Genomic DNA, 20909 nt, shown 5'->3' on the forward strand with positions numbered 1-20909 from the left:
TAAGTAAATCTGAGAAGGAATTTCTCTGTTAAATTGTATGGAGTAATTTGTACATATATGTTCAATTTCATTGGCTATGTATCAATGAATTTATTTGATATGTCAGTTTGTACGTTTTAGGGTCCCACACATCAGTATATCAATATTCCAGCATTGTCTAATGTTTACTTAATTGATTCAACTTTGACTTGTACAGACTAACTAGACTTGTGTTGCAATTACCCCCCCCCCCCACCACCACCAACACACACAGCCACAACACTGATGCTGCTATTAGCATCTCCAGAATGATAATGAAAAGTTAGGAACCGCTTCTTTTATATCTAAAAGTACTTCTAAAGCATATGATTTACTTAAATGTTTGATTTCTTTAAGTTTGCTAAAAGAGTTTATAGAAACTTTTCACTTCTGTCACTGACAACTAACATAGCATTTCTGTCATTCCCTCCTAAAATTTACAACTTCCAGATCTCTTCTTGACATTCATGAAACATTGTAAAGGAATTTTGATTCTATACTGATGCTATGGTGGTAAACAAAGACCAAAAGCATTGTAGATTGCAAACAATTTGAAATATTGCAAGAAATGCAGTCAGTCATAATTCACAATGTAAATAATGCAGTGCTTTTTGCCGCAAAGTAGTAACTTTTTACAAAGCATAATACCATTTTCAGTTTTGTGCACAAAAAGTTTTACTTTATACCATTGTACTAGATAAGTATGTGATATGTACACAACCTTTGACATAAACCATTTTCAGCCTAATTCTTAAGGTGGCAGGGTCCAGTTTTGTAAATTGGCCCCTGGCAAATTTCTTAACTTAAGGCTATGGTGTGACTTTTTCAGCTATTATTATTTGCTATTTATAGATATGGATATATTTGTGAACTAGGTGATGTCAGGCATGTACACCTTCCATCGTTGCTCTGCAGTACGTTGATAGTGAAATACCAATTGTCGGCTAGGAAGAAGAGCTAGCCTGCCATAGCAGTAGACACGTGGGTTCAAGGCAAGTAGAATATCTCAAAAACTGCTTGGATGACAACTATTCTGAATTGCATCAAACTATTCAGTAGCCAATGTTTTTCAAAATTTTCATCCAGGAAAAGGGCTTGCGTTTGCACTGTGAGCACCACATGCTGTCAAAAATAGCCTTTGGATGTGAAAAATGCATGTATAAAATAGGAGTTGGGGTGCATAAACGTCTTCTCCTATGCACTGCTATTGACTTCTGTGGTCAAGTGAATAATATTCTTATACTTTGTTTTAATATAGGTATCAAAAAATATGGACCTTTTTGACCTCACTTGTGTATCTGATTTTTTATGATTTTTTTTATACTAGGTCACTGATTGTGGCATTAAATTTGTACATAAAAACTGGACTCTGCCCCCTTAGAAATGCTCGTATATATAGATACAAACACCGGTGCTCGACGCGAGCTTAATGTTGACAAAAAGCAATAATTTGACAGGAAAAAGTCATACTGAGTAACAAAATTACCTCAAATTATGCCAGTTCTGACATGGGACCCTGTCCATCATACTATAAAAATCTCTTTGATAGTACGATAGGGTCCTATGCCAGAACGGGACATGGGTGTAATCTCAAGTAATTTTTGTCACTCGGTATGATTTTTTCCCCATTTCGATAATTTTTTATATTTTTTTTCAACATCAAGCTCGCGGCAGCACCAGTGGATACGAAATAAAATTTCATTTTAGAAACTAATTTGACACCACCACCCCCCATACGAAATAATTAGGCAAATTCCACCTGGAACTTAAGCAGACTCCAGGCGGAATCTGCCTAAAATGTTAAAAATCTGATTAATACAAAGGCAGACATGGAAAATTTGAGAAGTCAAAGATGAATCCATCTAGAGTCCGTCTAACTCTATGATGGACTTTTGTCAAATTCCTGCTATAAATACATCTTTAGGCATAATTTTGGACTTGGTTGATTTTCCACCCACCATCTAGGTGGAATTAGGAACTTAGTCACTGGCATCTATTATATGAAAGGAGGAATCTGGACTTAGTTTATTTTCTAACCAACATCTAGGTGGAATGAAGAACTTAGTCATTTACATCAGTTAAATAAGGCATAATTAGGACTTGGCTTTTGTGTGTCTGTAAAGTTAAATGACTGAAAATATAGTGATATTTTGTGATTGTAATATCACTGACAGTTCAGTAAAAATATCAATAAGACATAATAAAATTTATTGTTTTTTGTTGTACAATTTGAATGATTTTCAGCAGCATTTACATTTCCTGTTTCTGATAGCTGTAATTTTATTGTTTATTTTGGGCACAATTTATAACTTCTTTCCAGAGCTTTCCTTGTTATATTTCTTTTTCAAATTTGTTGTTGTTGTTGTTGTATTTTTGTTTAACTTCAATTGGATTTAACTGCCCTCAAACAAGTTTTCATCTTGTTTTCAGTTTTAAAACATAATTTCGCTTTTCTCCTGACCTGAATTTCCTCGATAATGCTCTATCCGGTCCCATTCCACAACGAGCTTTCAAATAAGTATTTGTTCCGTTTATTGTTTAACAGAAGATCGTTGTATAAAGCTTTCTGATTGGTCAAAATTTTGTAATTGTCCAATGAATCATAGCGTAACAGAAACTGATGAGAAAGAGCATGTTTGCTAAACATGGTGGTTCGAATTTTCGAGCGGGACGAGAGATGGACATAGTACACAATTAATTTTACTATATGTTCTCTACATTTGTTTCTCAGTACTGACCTTTCCACTGTGTGACAATCAATGCAAATCATATGTTAATCTAAAATACCTTCAAAGATGACTTCACGGTGAAGTTCTTGTCAAAGGTTGACCTGCTCTTTTTTTAGATTATTGACTGTCAACATAACAGCATGTAACCAGAACACGAATTTCACTTCCGGATCATCACCAAGGCCTTATTACTCACTGTGCACTGTCGCCAAAATACATACAGACAACAACACCCTGAGCTCATATTATCAAGAATAAACAGTTACCTTTAAATCCCTACCAAAAATGCATAAATAAAACTCTTCTATCACCACCAAAATGAGAGAGGAAAAAATGTTCTAAAAATAGACTAGAACTACATTCGTGGGTACTGAACTGGAAGTATTAATTGTGATGTAATTCCTGACAGGCTACATGTTTTACGCCAATTTTAGTCAAACTTTTATATTTGCATGCTATACCTATTTCAACTTTTTACATGAAGTCTTTTTGAATTTCCTTGCAAGGAAAACATGTGACACCTGTCAGAAAGTATGTAGTGCTGGTGTTCCACAGGGTGCAAGTTCTGGTCCAAGTGCTCTTGAGAAACCAAAACTAAATTTGCTATATCTTCCTTAATTATAGGAATTTTTCAATGCAGTAAAAACCTAATTGTGATACAAGATAAGCCCTGTCTGAAAATATGTTTGAAAATTACAAATGTTGATAAATTCAGTTTTAATGGCAAATTAAATTAACATTTAAATTTTAAAAACTAAATTTTATTGAAAACTTAAATTTTCATACAAGTTTTAAAACACAGTTTGACAAATTTTAGACAGAAAAGTTGACTAATGAATGATATTTAAAACAAATGGTAGTTTGGGTCTGTATAACTGATAACATTTTCCCCAGGGGTAGTGAAGCATCATAGCTCATAGTGATTTTGGCAGCAAACCGCAATATGCCTGTCCAGATGCATATAGGTGTACACACTAAAGAAACACTGACAGGTGCTATGTTCCACATTTATTGTGTCAGGTACTTAGGCAGTTGTTTCCATAACTAATAGCACATTCAGATTTAAAGTTCTAATGGGACCACTACCATGTTTTATAGCAAAAATGCATTCCATTTCAATGTCGATAACAACAAAAGGTGGCAATGGGACAGGAAAATAGTTACTAGGGAGGTTCTGCCTTACTGAAAAATGGTGCTGATCTCTCTCATGAAAACCTAAGCCATGTCTTTGAGGTGCCATATATCAGTGTGGTGATATGAACTAATCTTGGTCACTTATGGCAGTACACTGCACATGCCCTTATGAAACCATGCTATTACCACCAGACTACTCAGGAGAGCTTCCAAGCTAATCCAACTCTAACACTTTGTTCCAGATACCAGGCTAGACCTGAAAAGATCCAATATGTTTCACTTAATTCTAGAAAACAGTAAGATCTATGTAAATGAAGTTAAACTGTGTTAGATATGGTGATTTCAAATTAACATTAAGGTTGCAAGCATGGGAGAAAATATTAAACTTGACAGAGTGACACTCAGAAATGTGAAGCAATGGCCATGTATTAAAGTGTTAAATTCATCCTAAAAGTATATGAGGTTTCTAGAAGCACATTTAGCCATTTACAAGTTAAAAAACTAATCAGGTAGACTATGTATCATAAAGTTTAAGGCAATGTTGGGGCGGTGAGGTTTGATCATTGGTGTAAACATTATTACATACCAGTATACAGGAAAGTCAGGTGACAATGTACTAAATTAGAATGTGTTACTATAAGCATTCTTATTCATGAGGGAAATAACAATTTTGGATATTGCAAGTGAATACAGCCAAATGTGGTCATACAAATCAACTATAAGTACCAATAAATCCTATATCATCAGCTAAATGTGAAATTCTCATCCCCAAAACTTGTAAACAAGGATGGAAATTTGCATATGTGGGACATATACAATGTACTTGTTAAGATCAAATGTGCAAACATAATTCAAATTATCTATTTGAACATTTATATGGTATTTTGAAGAGTGTTGGTTACCAATTATTAAGCTCATTGATTGAATGGAATCAGATATCAGCTGATGTTTCAATACCGCACTCTGTCAAAGTACTAAATTGAAATATGTTACCATACATAGGCATATTCATGATGAAAATAACATTTTGGGATCTTTTCAGTGCACATAGCCATAAATGTGCTTTACAGGTTCACTATAGGTACAATGTCAGCCTATATGATGTACTGAATGTGAACTTTTGATCCCAAACATTCTAAAATGGATGGATATTTGTACATGTGGGATATGTAACCATGTACAAAGTTAAATTCAAATAATTTGTTTGAATGCTTCTTATGTAATCTTTAGAGTGTCAGTTAACAAATAGTATTAGTAATTAATAATGCATAAAGCAAGATGGATCATTAGAATTCCCATAACATCATATAGGCCACAATGCCGCACTACACCAATCAATATCTTAACCTAACTGAACAATAAAATGGAATGCATTTTGTATTCAACTTACATCATTTTGCTTTTTTCTTACATCCAAGGGTAAATATACCTGGGAGAAGCATATTTTATCCCTCTGACCTGTATTTCATTCTCAGACAGTTTAAAATGATTTAGTAGAGAACTTGAGTAGGTTCTAGTATAAAGTTTTCATCGCTGTCCTCTCACTAAATACCTTATAACTATGTTTATAAACAATTACTGAAGGCTATACAAGCAGAAGTTTGTTACTCAGGAAGTGACCCCATCATAAACACATAAATTAACTGATTGGACCCCTAATAAATAGTCTGAATGGCCAATACAAATTATAATTTTGTCTTCATGTATTTTTAATGAAGGTCTCATTTTGACTACAAAGATATTTTCTCTGACAAAATGTGACAAAAATCCAACATTGGAGCTTTTATATGGTGTAGGAATATATACATGCTGATAACATTTAATATGATTCCCAAAAATATTATATATGTGCATTTTAGGGGTTTTTTAATTATTTTTTTTAATTTTTTTAAAATTTTATTAAAATTTTTAAAATAAAAATTAATTTTTTACTTTTAATTTCATTCTTATATTTTAAAAGTCAATATACATGACATATTAAAATTTCATGTGTCTATCTTTAATAATAAAGATTTTATACCAATTTAAACTTTGCTCCAATACTGCCCTTACAGGACATAGTACACAATTAATTTTACTATATGTTCTCTACATTTGTTTCTCAGTACTGACCTTTCCACTGTGTGACAATCAATGCAAATCATATGTTAATCTAAAATACCTTCAAAGATGACTTCACGGTGAAGTTCTTGTCAAAGGTTGACCTGCTCTTTTTTTAGATTATTGACTGTCAACATAACAGCATGTAACCAGAACACGAATTTCACTTCCGGATCATCACCAAGGCCTTATTACTCACTGTGCACTGTCGCCAAAATACATACAGACAACAACACCCTGAGCTCATATTATCAAGAATAAACAGTTACCTTTAAATCCCTACCAAAAATGCATAAATAAAACTCTTCTATCACCACCAAAATGAGAGAGGAAAAAATGTTCTAAAAATAGACTAGAACTACATTCGTGGGTACTGAACTGGAAGTATTAATTGTGATGTAATTCCAGATTGAATAACCATTTGAAAAATGTGCGGCAATGAGAATACCCTGAACGCAAATTTGATGGGAACATAACTGATCAATCTGTATGAAAACTGAACGCCAGTACAAGCATTTTGCTTTTTGTGCCATAAAGAGCTTTACAGTAGCGGCTAACGTGCTAAATAGGACAAGGAATTGAATCAGGATGATTTCGAAATAATATACAACTCCAAACTGATTAACTTCAGAATTTAAGGAGGGGCAACATGTAGATCACTGGTGGAAATTGTTGCCAGATATCCATGCCTATCAAAGATAGTCATATCTTTGCGGAATTTTCTTGGCCGAAAAGTAGAATCTACTTTCAATCTCGTGAGGCATTATTGTGTATATTAGCAAAATATTCATAGTGTGTTGGAATTCAGTGTAAAATAAGAGTAATTATTACATGATAAACGTTTTCACGGCTGCTTATGGAACAAGGACTAATTCGAGAGACCACAACAGCATCATAGTTTGGTCAATCAAAAATCCAGTCTATATAGTACAAGTGACATAAGGCAGGCTCCTAGCTCTTCTTCTTCTCATAATCAAATTGTCTCAAATGGATGATTTTCTGTAATTTTGCATTATTTTCACGACTGAATTTTTCAATGCAGATTAATATTTTATATATGTTTATGTGTTCACAGATTCCTGTGCATATGTTCCAGGCTTGATACTTCGATTTTTAAAACCACTTAATTATTTAGTGTCAGATACTTCATATGTTGTATATACTGTATGTGTTGTACATCACAGATAGGAGGCCTCGAGGTAGATTAGTTCTGTAACTAATTGAATTACCTTCTCTAAATAAAGTCATTATTATTATTATCATTATTATTATTTTTATTAGTATTAACTCCCATTTCTCTTGCCTTGGATGTGATATAATTACAACATCAGTATAATTGTTTTCATGCACACTTAAATATCACCTTGATGAATAAAGTCCTGTTTAATTCATATCCATTATTTCTTTGAAACCTGCTGAAATGTCTGAAACACTAAAAAAAAACTTCAGTAAAATACTATATAATGATCAAAACTTTAGTAAAATCTTACAAAAGTTTTAGTCAATTTTTTTGTGAAACCTCACAAATATTTCAAAGAAATTTGAGACCTCAACATAATTTCAATGAAAGTTTTGGTCAAAATATGTGTGAAATCTCACCAAACTTTAAAGTGAAATACTAAGCAATGCCATGTTGGATTACATTTTGTATGCAAGAAAGAAAATGGCATTGCCCCTTAGGACAAGAAAAACTTAAATCTTATTTGATAATGTCTGTCAAAATAAAATTTATGATCCATTTTAAATATTGCTGTGAATATTTATCATTGATTCCCAATAATGTCTAAAAAAAATCATTAGGCAGTTTAATACATAATAGAAATCTGAAGTATATTTTTTATGGTTTAGGCAGAAAATTTTTAAAAAAACCCGTCTGAAATCTGCCTTGATATTTTCATTATTGGATTGGGTTTCTGCAGATTCCGCCTAGTAGACGGAATAAACAAATTTCACCTAGTAGGCGGAATAAACTAATTCCACCTAGTAGGCGGAATAAACAAATTCCGTCTAGTAATAGACGGACTAATTTGCATATTTCGGGCTGTATTCCACCCTGAATCCGCCCTGAACCCACCTAAAATTTGTAAGTGGAATCTAGGCTTTAAGTGAAATCCGCTTTAAAATTCCACTTGGAATCTGGTTCAAGTCTGGGCGGAAGTTTTCGTACAGGCCGTGCCCTAAAAAATGTCACGTACAGGATATTATTATGAGATAAAATTCATTGAAAAAGAATTATTAACTAATTGGTCTAGCAATGCTAGATTGTGTACCATTTCATATGCATATTCTAGAAAATTACTTAAATTAGGTATGCTTTATGCGGGGTTACTATAGGTGTGTGCGTTTGTTTCGATGGATCTATTTTTAACCCCAGAAGATTCCAGAAGCTTGACCTATAACCAAGCCTTACAAATTCTCATAGCACATGTGCATTTTTTATGTATATATAAAACAAACACTTTCAGCCAACGTCATTAAGTGTCTGTTGTTTATACCAATTGATAAAAATAAAAAAAAATGTTTCACTTATGACGATTAAAATTGTATAAATGCACAGTCACAGTCGGATGTGTGACGAATATTAAGCTTTAAAGAATGTGAAATATACATGTCAATCACACGATGTTTCCGGCCCTTTCCAGTGTTAGTATTGGTTGCCATATAGTCACGTGTTAGGGTTTGAGTTATATAGCCAAACTTGGACTAGGTGACGTCATTGCGAGCACAATCTTCGACAATCAGATGTAAGTCTTCGATAAATTTAATTTCATTCGACGAAACATAGGATTTAACACTAATGAACACATAAATCAGGTAAGACGAGCACATTTTGTTAGGTCATCATGTTGAAATTATTACAATTCTGAATTATTTGCGGGTTTTATTTCGGTTCTCAGATTGAACTTGTTACCCAATTATGTTGCGGGTTAAACTATAGGAAGACTGAAACACTGATATGATTTTTAGCCCACAGTTGAATATTCTACCATGAAGATTGCTGGGTTTCCCAATCTCATTAAAATTGGATTTTTAAACTTATTCCGTATATGGACTTTCCGAGTTAAGTCTAACGACGGACAATCATCAGACTTCCTTATTTGAATTGAAAAAAACAACAACGAAACTGTCCTATGTCAGAACTATTCATGGGGGTAATCTGAGGTAATTTTGTCACTCGGTATGATTTTCTTCCTTCATGTTACTGGGGTTTTTTGTGTGGGGGTGGGTGGCTCGCACATGAGGCCTTTCTTTGGAGTTCTCCATTTCCAAATTTCGTTTACTGTGATAATGGACTGATAAGACAGACACTTGATTATGGGGAAACTATTGTGTTATATGAGGAGTGTACACATTAGTTTACTCAGAATCAAGTGCCTGTGATGGGAAGTTTGCATCGTAGAAGCGTTAATTTCAGAACCAATCATGACCCAGCTGTGCTAATGGGGTTGAGCTAAAAATAGGTCACATAATTACGCGATATCACGGATTCAAAAAATACTCTTGCAAAAAACTGTACTTCTCGCAATTCCTTTGAATGTGATGCGGGCAATTAATTCATTTAGATGATAAGAAAATAATATTTTGTTTGAAAACGCAACAGTGATATGTTTAGCATCTGAGTTTCCATTTAAAAACTATTTATAGCAACACACTTGGAAAGTACATCGTCACAAAAATAGACCAAATTATTATGGCCTGGAACGCTGTATTTATCGGCACATTAAAACCGTTTTGCTATCGCTGCATACTTATAATTTGTAAAGTTTCTATGACTTTCCCTCTTTCTAATCCAATGAAATATATTTGTCAATCATGTATGTAAATGTAAAGAAAACGCATATGGTGCCAGACCCAGATTAGCGTACCATGGGGGTAATTAAAGTCAAATCCATGAATAACAACATTACAAATTAAAAACAAATAATATTTAATTTGATATGAATTTTAAATGCAGTGTGGCAAAGAAATATAAATATACAAGAAAAGTATTGTTATAATTATTGTTGTTGCTGAAATATTACTGATTTCAAGAAAATGTAACTGTTACTGTGTTCCTATTTATGTACGATAAGCATCATCATAAGCAACATTTTATCAATTTTGATTCATATTGGCTACCCCGGAATGAAATCCAAGCTTAACATTGTAAGGACATCTACGTCACCTTCGGTATACAGTATGACGTATAATCATTAAACATCGAGTAGCGATAACAACGTAACTAAGGGCGCTTGGTATGCAGATGACTCGCCCCATGGGAGAACTTGCCCCAACGTATCTGGAGAAGTAGCCCCAATTGGTTGGAGAAGTCACCCCAAAACTTGTCACCCAGATAATCTTTTTATAACAGAATTAAATCATCTTTTACGTGATTCATATTTAGATTTATATATATACGCGATCACAAAAGAGATATTAACTGGTAATCATAAAAAGCAACATCATAGTAATATTCTAAGGACGAAATTAAGTCTTTGTATAATCTAATGAATGACGACAGTATAGTGATTAAAAAGGGTAAGTCAAACACTATTATTATTATTATGAATCAAGAAAATTATGTTACAGAAGTTGAACGTCAATTAAATGATGAAAAATACTACAAACATATTGTCAAAGACCCATCAATAGAAATTAAAAAAAACAATTTCAACATGCATTAATGAGATCGCTAAAAATAATAATTCCGTATGAGGAATTTGATATTTTCCCTCTTAACATATGTCCACCTCAATTCCACATATTACCCAAAACTCATAAAAATTCTGACCATAATTTACCTTTAAATTTTCCAGGATGACTCATTATATCAGGTTATAATTCATATACTGAAAACCTATCCAAATTTATTGATAGTGTTTTACAACCTTTAATGAAATCACTTCCTTCATACATTAAAGATACAACTACTTTCATTAAAAAGTTGAAGTCTATTCCACAGCTATCTGATAATTTCTATTCTGGTATCATTGGATGTAACATTACTATATACCAACATTCCACATGCAGATGGTATTAAAGCGTGTAAATATTTTCTTGATAACAATCCTAATAATATCACATTATCTAGTGAATATATTTCATAAATAATAAAATTTGCCTTGAAAAATAAATATTTTCAATTTAATAATACGAATTACATACAAATAATGGGTACGTCAATGGGTGTTAATATGGTTCCTTCATACTCTTCCCTTTCATGGGTAAATTAGAAAAGGGTTTTCTTCAAAACGAAAAGTTTAATCCATCTCTTTGGTTCAGATTTTTAGATGACATATTTATGATCTAAAAGCTTTCAACTGAAGAACTGAAAAGATTTATTGATCGTCTAAATCATTTTCACCCAACGATTAAATTTACTTATACTGCATCTAGTATGCATTTTTCATTTTTAAATGTAAATGTAATAACAAATATTGATAACACTATCTCTACAAATATTCATATCAAGGAAACTAATATCCACCAATATCGGGAATATTCTTCATGTCATCCCATGTCATGTAAAAAATGTTTACCATATAGCCAGTCCAAAAGATATCGATGCATTATTTCAGATGAACATCAATTACAAAATTCATTGAATAAATTACAAACATATTTACAAAATATAAATTATCCTACACATATAATTGATTCTGCGCTGAATAAAGCTCGTAATCTTACTCTTATAGCAGAATGTAAAATAGAGATTTAATTCCTTTCACAATACAATCTATTCCTTCATTATCTATAATTAATAAATATTATAGTCATTATCTATAATTAATAAATATTATAGTCTCCTAAAGTTATCAAATAAAACCAGCGTAAAAACACTTTACAAAAATTAACCAATTCTCAAGACCCCAGAAATTGCAAGATTTTTTAATTAGAAGTAAACAGACAGAAAAGAAAGAAGAAAAAAACATTTTTGTCATCTAAATGTAACATAATAAGTTATTAAGCTGAAAAAAAACAAACAATAAATAAAGACTTAACAACCATGCGGCAACATCTCAGAATTACTATATATGATCCTTGGGTCGACTTCTCCAGGCAAAGTGGGGCGACTTCTCCGACCACCATGGGGCGACTTCTCTTGACACCTGTGACGAGTTCTCCGCTATTCATGGCACTTCAGTCAGGCAGAGAGCCACCATCTTAATATTTTTGTACAGAGAGGGTACCCGTTGTTTTAACTTTGATTGGATAATTTCATGAATAGCGGGAGCATTTTAGGTGATGACCTGTGCAAAGGAAACCATTTGGCTTTTCTTTTTTAAGCTATATGTTATTGGTAGAAATTTGATACGGCTTAGAGAACATTTTCATGAAAAATCCACAAAACATGTGGTTCATGGAGGGTTTCACATGGGAGAGGTTTTATTTATGCATTTAAATATAGAACGTGCCAAGAATATTGTGGTACATATCTTTATTTCATTGGAATGAGGCTATATTATAGCCTACCTACCATGTCATCTTTAACCGGAAATTTGTCATTTCTCTCCCTTGAGCACCTGGTAGAGGTAGCAACCAGTCTGACATTTTGTCAATAAAGTACAACAAAATCTTTGACAACACGAAATCACGTTATCAGGATAATAAACACACACACACATATTATATATATATATATATATATATATATATATATATATATATATATATATATATATATATATATATATATATATATTGTATTAAGGTGATTTATTGTGAATTACTTTACTGACAAAACGTCAGACTCGTTAGGTAGCAACTATAATATAAGAACAGTCTGGTTATATTCTCTTGTGACTGCTTCATTAATTGACCCCCAAAAACTTTCCGTTACTGGATTTTGTTTCATTATATACACTTTACAAAATATGCTCACTTTTTTATAGAATTCTTGGGGGTTTTTTGCAGGCAATAAAATAAGATGTTTGTACATACAAAAACCATGAAAAGGAATAAACTTTATTTGCTAATTTGTTATTTCTGATGCTTTGACCTTCTCAAAAATTCCATATTTATTAACCTGAGATGAAATTTTAAATTTGTCCCAATATCCTTACATTGAGAATATTTTGTAATCAAAGCCAATGCAGAAATAGTACGTTTGAGTTTTGTATACGATGATCAACAGAATTACATGCACTTTACAAAAAGTGATATTCATTGTTTTTCAGTGTAAATTTATCAATTTTTTGGACATTTTAGAGAAAATATACGATATTTGCATCCTTACAGGATACAGCTTTACTGTACATATGTAACCAAGCGCTAGACGGCGCGGGTCCAAAATTAATTGGAAAATCCCATTTGCCAAAATAACACAGCATTGTAGTATATTGCTTTTTATATTCTTGTATTCTCGGTTCTTACCTTTTCACAGTATCACTTTCATATAACTGGAAGCACTGGGGCTCGTTACAAAGAAAATTAGGAGTATCCGTCAGTGAATTGGTGTGTGTGTGGGGGTTCTAACCCATGTGACTGGAAGTGGTTGCGATATTGATAGACCAGGTGATATTTCACGCAACCGGATTAATACTTGCCTGATTAGACAGTATTGGCTTGATCAGGACATGATGTTGGCTTTCAAAGGACATGTGTAGTATAACACTGATAATTATTATTGCTTTTTGTACCCATGGTGATCTAAAGCCAGGTTCTGAAACTCAAACCACCCTCAGGGCTGCATGAAGGCATTTTCGATGGCCCAAGGGCCACACAACCTTTTTGATTTTTCATGACACCTTGTGATGCCAGTTATTTTGCAGCCACAGGATACTGCTTGGTGGGCCACATGTTTGAGATCCCTGGTCTAAGTCTAAAGCTTACAGTGCAGTCACATGCATTTGTTTGCATCAGTTTACAAAAAAAGAACTATTGATAATGGCTTTAGCCTAATGCCCACTTAAAGCAATTTTTTCAGACTGACAGGAACTATAAAGTATTTGCAACCATCCCATTTGTTTGTGCCTACTTCCGTTTAAAAAATGAAAAGCATCAAGGATATAAGAAATGCACAAAATACAGCCATTTTATTCATTGGTTTATAGTTTCTGACTCTGACATGGGGTTCCTAACACCCTAACATTGTCGATTTATTTGCGTTTCAAAGCAAATGGAAGTTCCTGATCAGTGTGTGAACCTTCAGAAGTCTGATGTTTTATCAGTAAAATACAACCAAATGTAAGACTCCTTTGGTGAATTTCCAGAAATTCTTGCAACCACACAGGACCTGAAAATACGTCTGGATCTGTCCGTGATCAAATGGTCCAACATTTCATCATACAAGAAGACAAAACGTAGTCAATGACTCAATGGTACATTCAGGTAGACATGAATATCAGCCCTTAGTAAGGTTATTTGTAAAATGAATTGTGGAACTTGAAGAAAAATACAAAATAAAACTTTTATGATGTATCAGACTTATTAAAATTTTATTTAATTTAGCCAGGGTTGTTCAATTGAAATCAAATGAACTCACACTTCAAAAACATTAATAAAAGTAATCTAATTGATTTGTAATTTTTTTTTATGTATGATAAACTGGACAGATTTGTGCCTTGACCACTTGAATATAGCATCTTGCATTTGGATTGTGGATCTTAATAAACAAATTGGATCAGCTCAACTAATTGTACATGTAATTGAAAATTGTGTTTGAACACTCCATTATTAACTACAAAAAGCAGGCCTAGTATATTCAAGCTGCAGGTTTATTTGGTCAGGTACCATGAAGAAGAATAGCCATGACTATCTCTTAGACCATGGTATTGGTGATTCTCTATATTATTGTCTGCAAGGCCTGGAAGAAAACAAGATTGTGTCTGGCTCTACTTTGACAGGATTGTCACTCCAGGAAATGCTTGGTGTTGCACCTTACATAAGACTTGTAATAGAGAAATGCAGAGAATACTTGTACATATGAAATAGCAACATGACACAGCAGGAGGGACATCAAAGCCACCCCTGGAACTGAGAAACAGTCACTTCTATTACTTCTAGCTTCTCTGGTTTCTAGAAAAGTCCATTTCAGTCAAAACTTGTCGGCATCCAATATTTGCCATCCAATATTTGCCATGACTAGTGTTAATATTTCTAAATCAGATTGAACAAATAAAATGGAGTAACTCTTTATATGTGTGTTCAAATAGATGCAACTCCAGAATTTGTGGAATTATTAACATTATCAAAGATGGTGGACTAAATCATATCTGTTGCTTGAAATATGCAAATATGACTGACTAAAGATACTCCTATTTGATTAGAAATGCTAACAAGTTGACAGTTTGGATCCCCCTGGTAACAAGTTGATAGTTTGGATCCCCCTGGTAACAAGTTGATAGTTTGGATCCCCCTGGTAACAAGTTGACAGTTTTAGTTTGGATCCCCCTGGTAAGAATCAGGTTAGAATTTATAAGTGAATGAAATGACCAAATTGTGTGCAATTCTTACATCTTTGAACACTTTAGTGCATGTCTGGGCAGTGAACCTGAATGTAACAGGCCGTGTTACAAAAGTATACGAATTGCATGATAGTGATATTCATCACTGAAAGTGTATAGAACACACTGAAAGTATATAGAATACACTGAAAGTGTATAGAACACACTGAAAGTGTAGAATACACTGAAAGTATAGAATACACTGAAAGTGTATAGAACACACTGAAAGTATAGAATACACTGAAAGTGTATAGAACACACTGAAAGTGTATAGAACACACTGAAAGTGTATAGAACGCACTGAAAGTGCATAGAACACAAAGTGTCCAAAGAAATAACCTTTTACTTTTACAGAATCTTGATAATAAAATGAAGACAATTTTAAGCAATCCATAATGTAAATTAACATTTGATTTGAAAAAAAAGTCCTATCCAGTATGATTTGAACAAAAATAACATTCTTCATTATTATCATTATCAGTAATAATAACAATCATCATCTTCATCGTCACAACACAATTATATTTTACAATGAATTAAACTATATTTCAGTAATGTATTGCTGTTGCTGTGGTTGTTGTATATAGGTGTTGTGTGTGAATTATTGTGTTGTATCTTCTTGTTGCTTTCCTTTTATCTTACTTTGTCTAAATTTCTGATTTTTTTGCCCCTTTATTTATCAATGATGTCTGCACAGAGATGATGTCATTTGCATAATACACAACATCCTTGACCCTTTTGTAAGATGTTAGTTGTAAATCTAAATGCAAGTGATTAATTGGCTTTCATTAGATATCATTAGCACATATGTAATAACATCAACTCATGCCTAGTTATCACAGAGAAAGAAAGATGGATTTTCTCTCAGTTTCAGTCAGTCAGATGATGCGCAGGAGGCTGACGAAACAAATCATAAAAGCACTGGAAACATTCGCCTTCAAGTATGATGATGAGCTGGAAAGTGTCTGATTCCACCCAACATTCCTAATACCCTTGATTCTGATATATAAAATATACATGTATATAATTGTTTATTTTTCAATCTGTCCCAGGTGCACATGTTTACATACTCCAGATCATTTGATTTGAAGTTAAATCCCCTATTATATTTTCTTGCTTCTCCACAGTCAACTTATTTTGTATCTTGTCTATGTTTATGTAAAACAAATATCCAGCAATCAATACTTGCTAATTTATTCAATTACCTTTTCGGCCATTATTGGTCTGGGTCATTTTGAGTTATACATCCATTTTAAATATAGAATGTCAGATTGCCCACATCAGTAAGATAATTCATGTATGTTGTGTTTGTTTCCCATATTAGTTTCTCCATGGATGCCATTTTACTGTCTTGTCTGATTTATAATACTGGTATAGTAAGTGAATAAAATTAGCATTGCATTATGGGCCTGATCTTACAGTGTATGTATGCACAAGTTCAAATAATTTTTGTTATATATCTTTGATTTTGTTTACCATAAATCGAACAATAAGGTAGTCTGTTATATTTTGTAGATCACCATGTCTGTAGGAGGCACACAAACCAAGAGTAGGGAAACACAGCCAGATCAGCTTGGGATTCAGATAGCCAGGCCCAAATTTCCTCAATATGCCATCCTTTCAAATCGTAAAGAATCATTCAAAACCTGGCCAAAGTATATCCCAGTTCAACCAGATGAGCTTGCCGAAGCTGGATTCATATATGGAGGTACTGACTTCTTTAGGCTTAAAATGATTGGTGATCTTTTGCTTTATATCATAATTTATCTGCATTGATTTGTAGAAAGTTGTAAACGTCGGAAATATTCGACATGAAGATTCCATATAAAGTAATGCAGCACCATCCTAGTTTTTTGAAAGGCTGATTTCTGCATTACATCTTTGGTGTACCATTTCTTAGGATCATATATCCTGAGAATTCTTGCAATTTAGGATCGTTATGAATTGGATTAAAAATTCATGGCAATTACATGAAACTATCACATGGCATTAAATTATTTCTCCATGTCGTAAAAAAAATAAAAACAATTTACCATTTGCATCACAATATTCCTGCATATTTTCAGAAGAGAAGCCTAATACAATATACATCTTGGTAATAAGTAATTAAGATTTTAACTTCATTAATTTGCATTATTTTTCCAGTAAGTTAACATAACACTACCTTCTGTTTTGGATAAACTATTTACTAAATGTTGCAAGAATGTTTGATATTTGTTGTTTGCATCTTTATTGCAGCCTATATTTTTGCTATATATGAGAATAGTTTCTCTCTGTCTGTTAGATAAGCATGATTAACCAAATTACACATGGAGCTCGGCTGTATGTCCATCTCATAATGCTTTTGAATTCCTCAGGTGTTGGCGATAGTGTAAAGTGTTACTACTGTGGTGGTGGTCTTCGATACTGGGAACCTGGCGATGAGCCATGGACCGAACATGCCAAGTGGTACCCAAGTTGTCCCCATCTTGTCCTAAACAAGGGACCCAAATTTATTCAAGAAATCCAGGCTGGAGAGAGGGGAGATGTTTCTGAAGACTGTGTGAGGAGTTTAGTTGTAAGTAACCTTATTGCCTTGAATATTGCCCAAAAATAAATTTAAGATGTCAGCTACCACAATACACTCGACCCTTCCTTTTTGTGGAGAATGGTAACAGGTGAAACCTTTGCTTTTTGTAATACGTGTCAGCATTTGAGTGTAGCACATGGAGGGAAGGATGATTGTAAAAAAACGAGTTTCCTCAGAGAAACACAAGGGTTTAACTGTCGGGCAATGTTCACAAAAGAAAATTTCATTGATCCCAAAATGAATTCTCTGACTTAGATGTTGCCATTTTGAATGCAGAAACTTTCTTTAGTGAATTAATTCTGGAGCATAATCAGTAAATAAGTGTGGCAGATCATGCAAGCAAGTTGTTTGTCAAAATGTTCCCTGACTATAAAATAGCTGCCAAATACAGCTGTGCAAGGAGTAAAACTTTCCAGGAGCCTCTTAGTTCCAGTGTTATCAGTGATAGACAGCCCAGATATGATTATGTAAGGTCGCACTGATAATGTGTTCTTGGAAAGTGTGGAAGGTGGCCTCAGCATCTATCTCCAGAGGATCGATGATCAGCTTCTTTTCTGCAAGATATATACAGACAGGAATTACTGACTAACTAGGATGGAGTCAACAGCTTTGGTGATATTTTGACATTCCCAGAAGAGGGGGCAACCCAGGAGGACCTTTCAGAACAATGTGTGGAAAGAGGCACATGTGCTGACTTAAGAACACCAGCAAGAGAAAGATGAAAATAGAATGGCCAAAGATGACAAAAAGCAGTTGGCAGCAATTTGATGATGATCTGGAAAAACTTTACGTGGTAGTATTGAGAGAAAACTGCTAACCCTCACAGTTATTGTTTATGCAGTTGGGAAAGACAGATTTGGACTCATGAGACAGAAGCAGAGAAGTGAGTGTGCCAAGGCCAACAGAAGGCAGTGAGAAGTGAATGTGCCAAGGCCAACAGTAGGCACTGAGAAGTGAGTGTGCCAAGGCCAACAGAGGGCAGTGAGAAGTGAGTGTGCCAAGGCCAACAGTAGGCACTGAGAAGTGAGTGTGCTAAGGCCAACAGTAGGCAGTGAGAAATACGTGTGCCAAGGCCCACAGTAGGCAGTGAGAGATAAGTGTGCTAAGGCCAACAGAAGGCAGCGAGAAGTAAGTGCACCAAGGCCAACAGAAGGCAGCGAGAAGTAAGTGCACCAAGGCCAACAGAAGGCAGCGAGAAGTAAGTGCACCAAGGCCAACAGAAGGCAGCGAGAAGTAAGTGCACGAAGGCCAACAGAAGGCAGCGAGAAGTAAGTGCACCAAGGCCAAAAGAAGGCAGCGAGAAGTAAGTGCACCAAGGCCAACAGAAGGCAGTGAGAAGTAAGTGCACCAAGGCCAACAGAAGGCAGTGAGAAGTGAGTGTGCCAAGGCCAACAGAAGGCAGTGAGAAGTGAGTGCGCCAAGGCCAGCAGAAGGCAGTCAGAAGTTAATGTGCCAAGGCCAACAGAAGGCAGCAAGAAGTGAGTGTGCCAACAGAAGGCAGCGAGAAGTGAGTGTGCCAAGGCCATCAGAAGGCAGTGAGAAGTTAATGTGCCAAGGCCAACAGAAGGCAGTGAGAAGTGAGTGCGCCAAGGCCAGCAGAAGGCAGTCAGAAGTTAATGTGCCAAGGCCAACAGAAGGCAGCAAGAAGTGAGTGTGCCAACAGAAGGCAGCGAGAAGTGAGTGTGCCAAGGCCATCAGAAGGCAGTGAGAAGTTAATGTGCCAAGGCCAACAGAAGGCAGTGAGAAGTGAGTGTGCCAAGGCCAACAGAAGGCAGTCAGAAGTTAATGTGCCAAGGCCAACAGAAGGCAGTGAGAAGTGAGTGTGCCAACAGAAGGCAGCAAGAAGTGAGTGTGCCAAGGCCAACAGAAGGCAGTGAGAAGTGAGTGCGCCAAGGCCAACAGAAGGCAGTGAGAGATTCAGAGGGAGCTAAATCTGCTTAGGAAATTATTCAAAAGAGCAAGTGAAATTGGAAAAAAGGGTTTGAAGCAGCTGAGAGATGGTCTTAGAACAAGATTGAAAACATTAATTACAGTGGAAAGTACCATGAGGAAAGAGAAGAGCAGGCTTTATCTCTAATCCGTATAGGTTCAGTTCAACCTTGCTAGGGGGAGAAAGGTCTGGAAAGCCAGAGAGCAATAAAGATACAGTAGAGAAGTTTTTGAAAGTTAACCACTCTAATCATTGAGAAACGATCCTCTTGGTGACTGTAGTAGAATCGACCCTGCAGATCCACCAAGCAAACATCTAGACAGGCAAGAACTGACCTGGAAAGAACAGGGATTCTGCAGGTCATGGAATCCTGGAAAAGTTTTGGAATTTAAAAAATAAATTTCAGGGGCCTTGAAAAGTCGAGGAATTTCTCAAAACCTTGTTTTGGGAAGATTTCATAGAGTACTCAGCACCAATTCAAACAGCTTGTTTTGAACATGATAGTTAATTTACTTGACAGTGCAAGATATTGTGATCCTTGAGTTTGTGGAATCGCTATAATAATTGCATGTTTTCCATAAACATCCAATGTTAAGATTTATAAATGATGTATCATCAGCAATATTAAATTGTTGATAACTGAACGATTTAATGGCAGATGTAGTCTTATATGAAAATGACTTATTTAAATAATAAAGACAAAAGAACATCTCCTTTCCACTCTCTGTTGGTTACAGTTGACAGATTCCTTAAAAGCTTAAAGACACAAGTCTGTTGAGTGTTATTTCTTGAAACCAAACTGATTATCATCAATTCCAACGTCACATCATGGTAGTAAAAGACCTTCAGATATAATCAGAATAATTGTTGAGCAAGTCATAGATCTATAACTCATTTTGGTGTACGAGCTCATCAATTATACTTTTACAAGAGGAATAATTTTCATTTTACATCAAAGCCAAGAAATTTTTCGAAGATGTCATTGTATTATAGAAAACATTCAT

At 34.5% G+C, this 20909-nt stretch overlaps 1 protein-coding gene across 5 annotated transcripts in view; it reads left to right on the forward strand.

The window, feature by feature from the left end:
• LOC149801189 (putative inhibitor of apoptosis) overlaps positions 1–20909 on the forward strand; it is a 32160-nt gene that overhangs the window by 5458 nt on the left and 5793 nt on the right. For 2 of the 5 annotated variants that reach the window (XM_089955221.1, XM_089955222.1), the window contains 3 exons: positions 894–1010; positions 16922–17114; positions 17764–17963. In XM_089955221.1, coding sequence (XP_089811347.1) covers positions 16928–17114; positions 17764–17963 — 387 coding nt within the window. In that variant the 5' untranslated portion in view covers positions 894–1010; positions 16922–16927. Of the gene's footprint in view, positions 1–893; positions 1011–8590; positions 8796–16274; positions 16348–16921; positions 17115–17763; positions 17964–20909 lie in introns of those variants that run through there. The other 3 variants (XM_089955223.1, XM_089955224.1, XM_089955220.1) reach the window with 3 other exon arrangements.

Source organism: Sinohyriopsis cumingii, chromosome 4 (genome assembly GCF_028554795.1).
Source record: "Sinohyriopsis cumingii isolate HCF-2022 chromosome 4, ASM2855479v2, whole genome shotgun sequence".
NCBI classification, from domain to species: Eukaryota; Metazoa; Mollusca; class Bivalvia; order Unionida; family Unionidae; genus Sinohyriopsis; species Sinohyriopsis cumingii.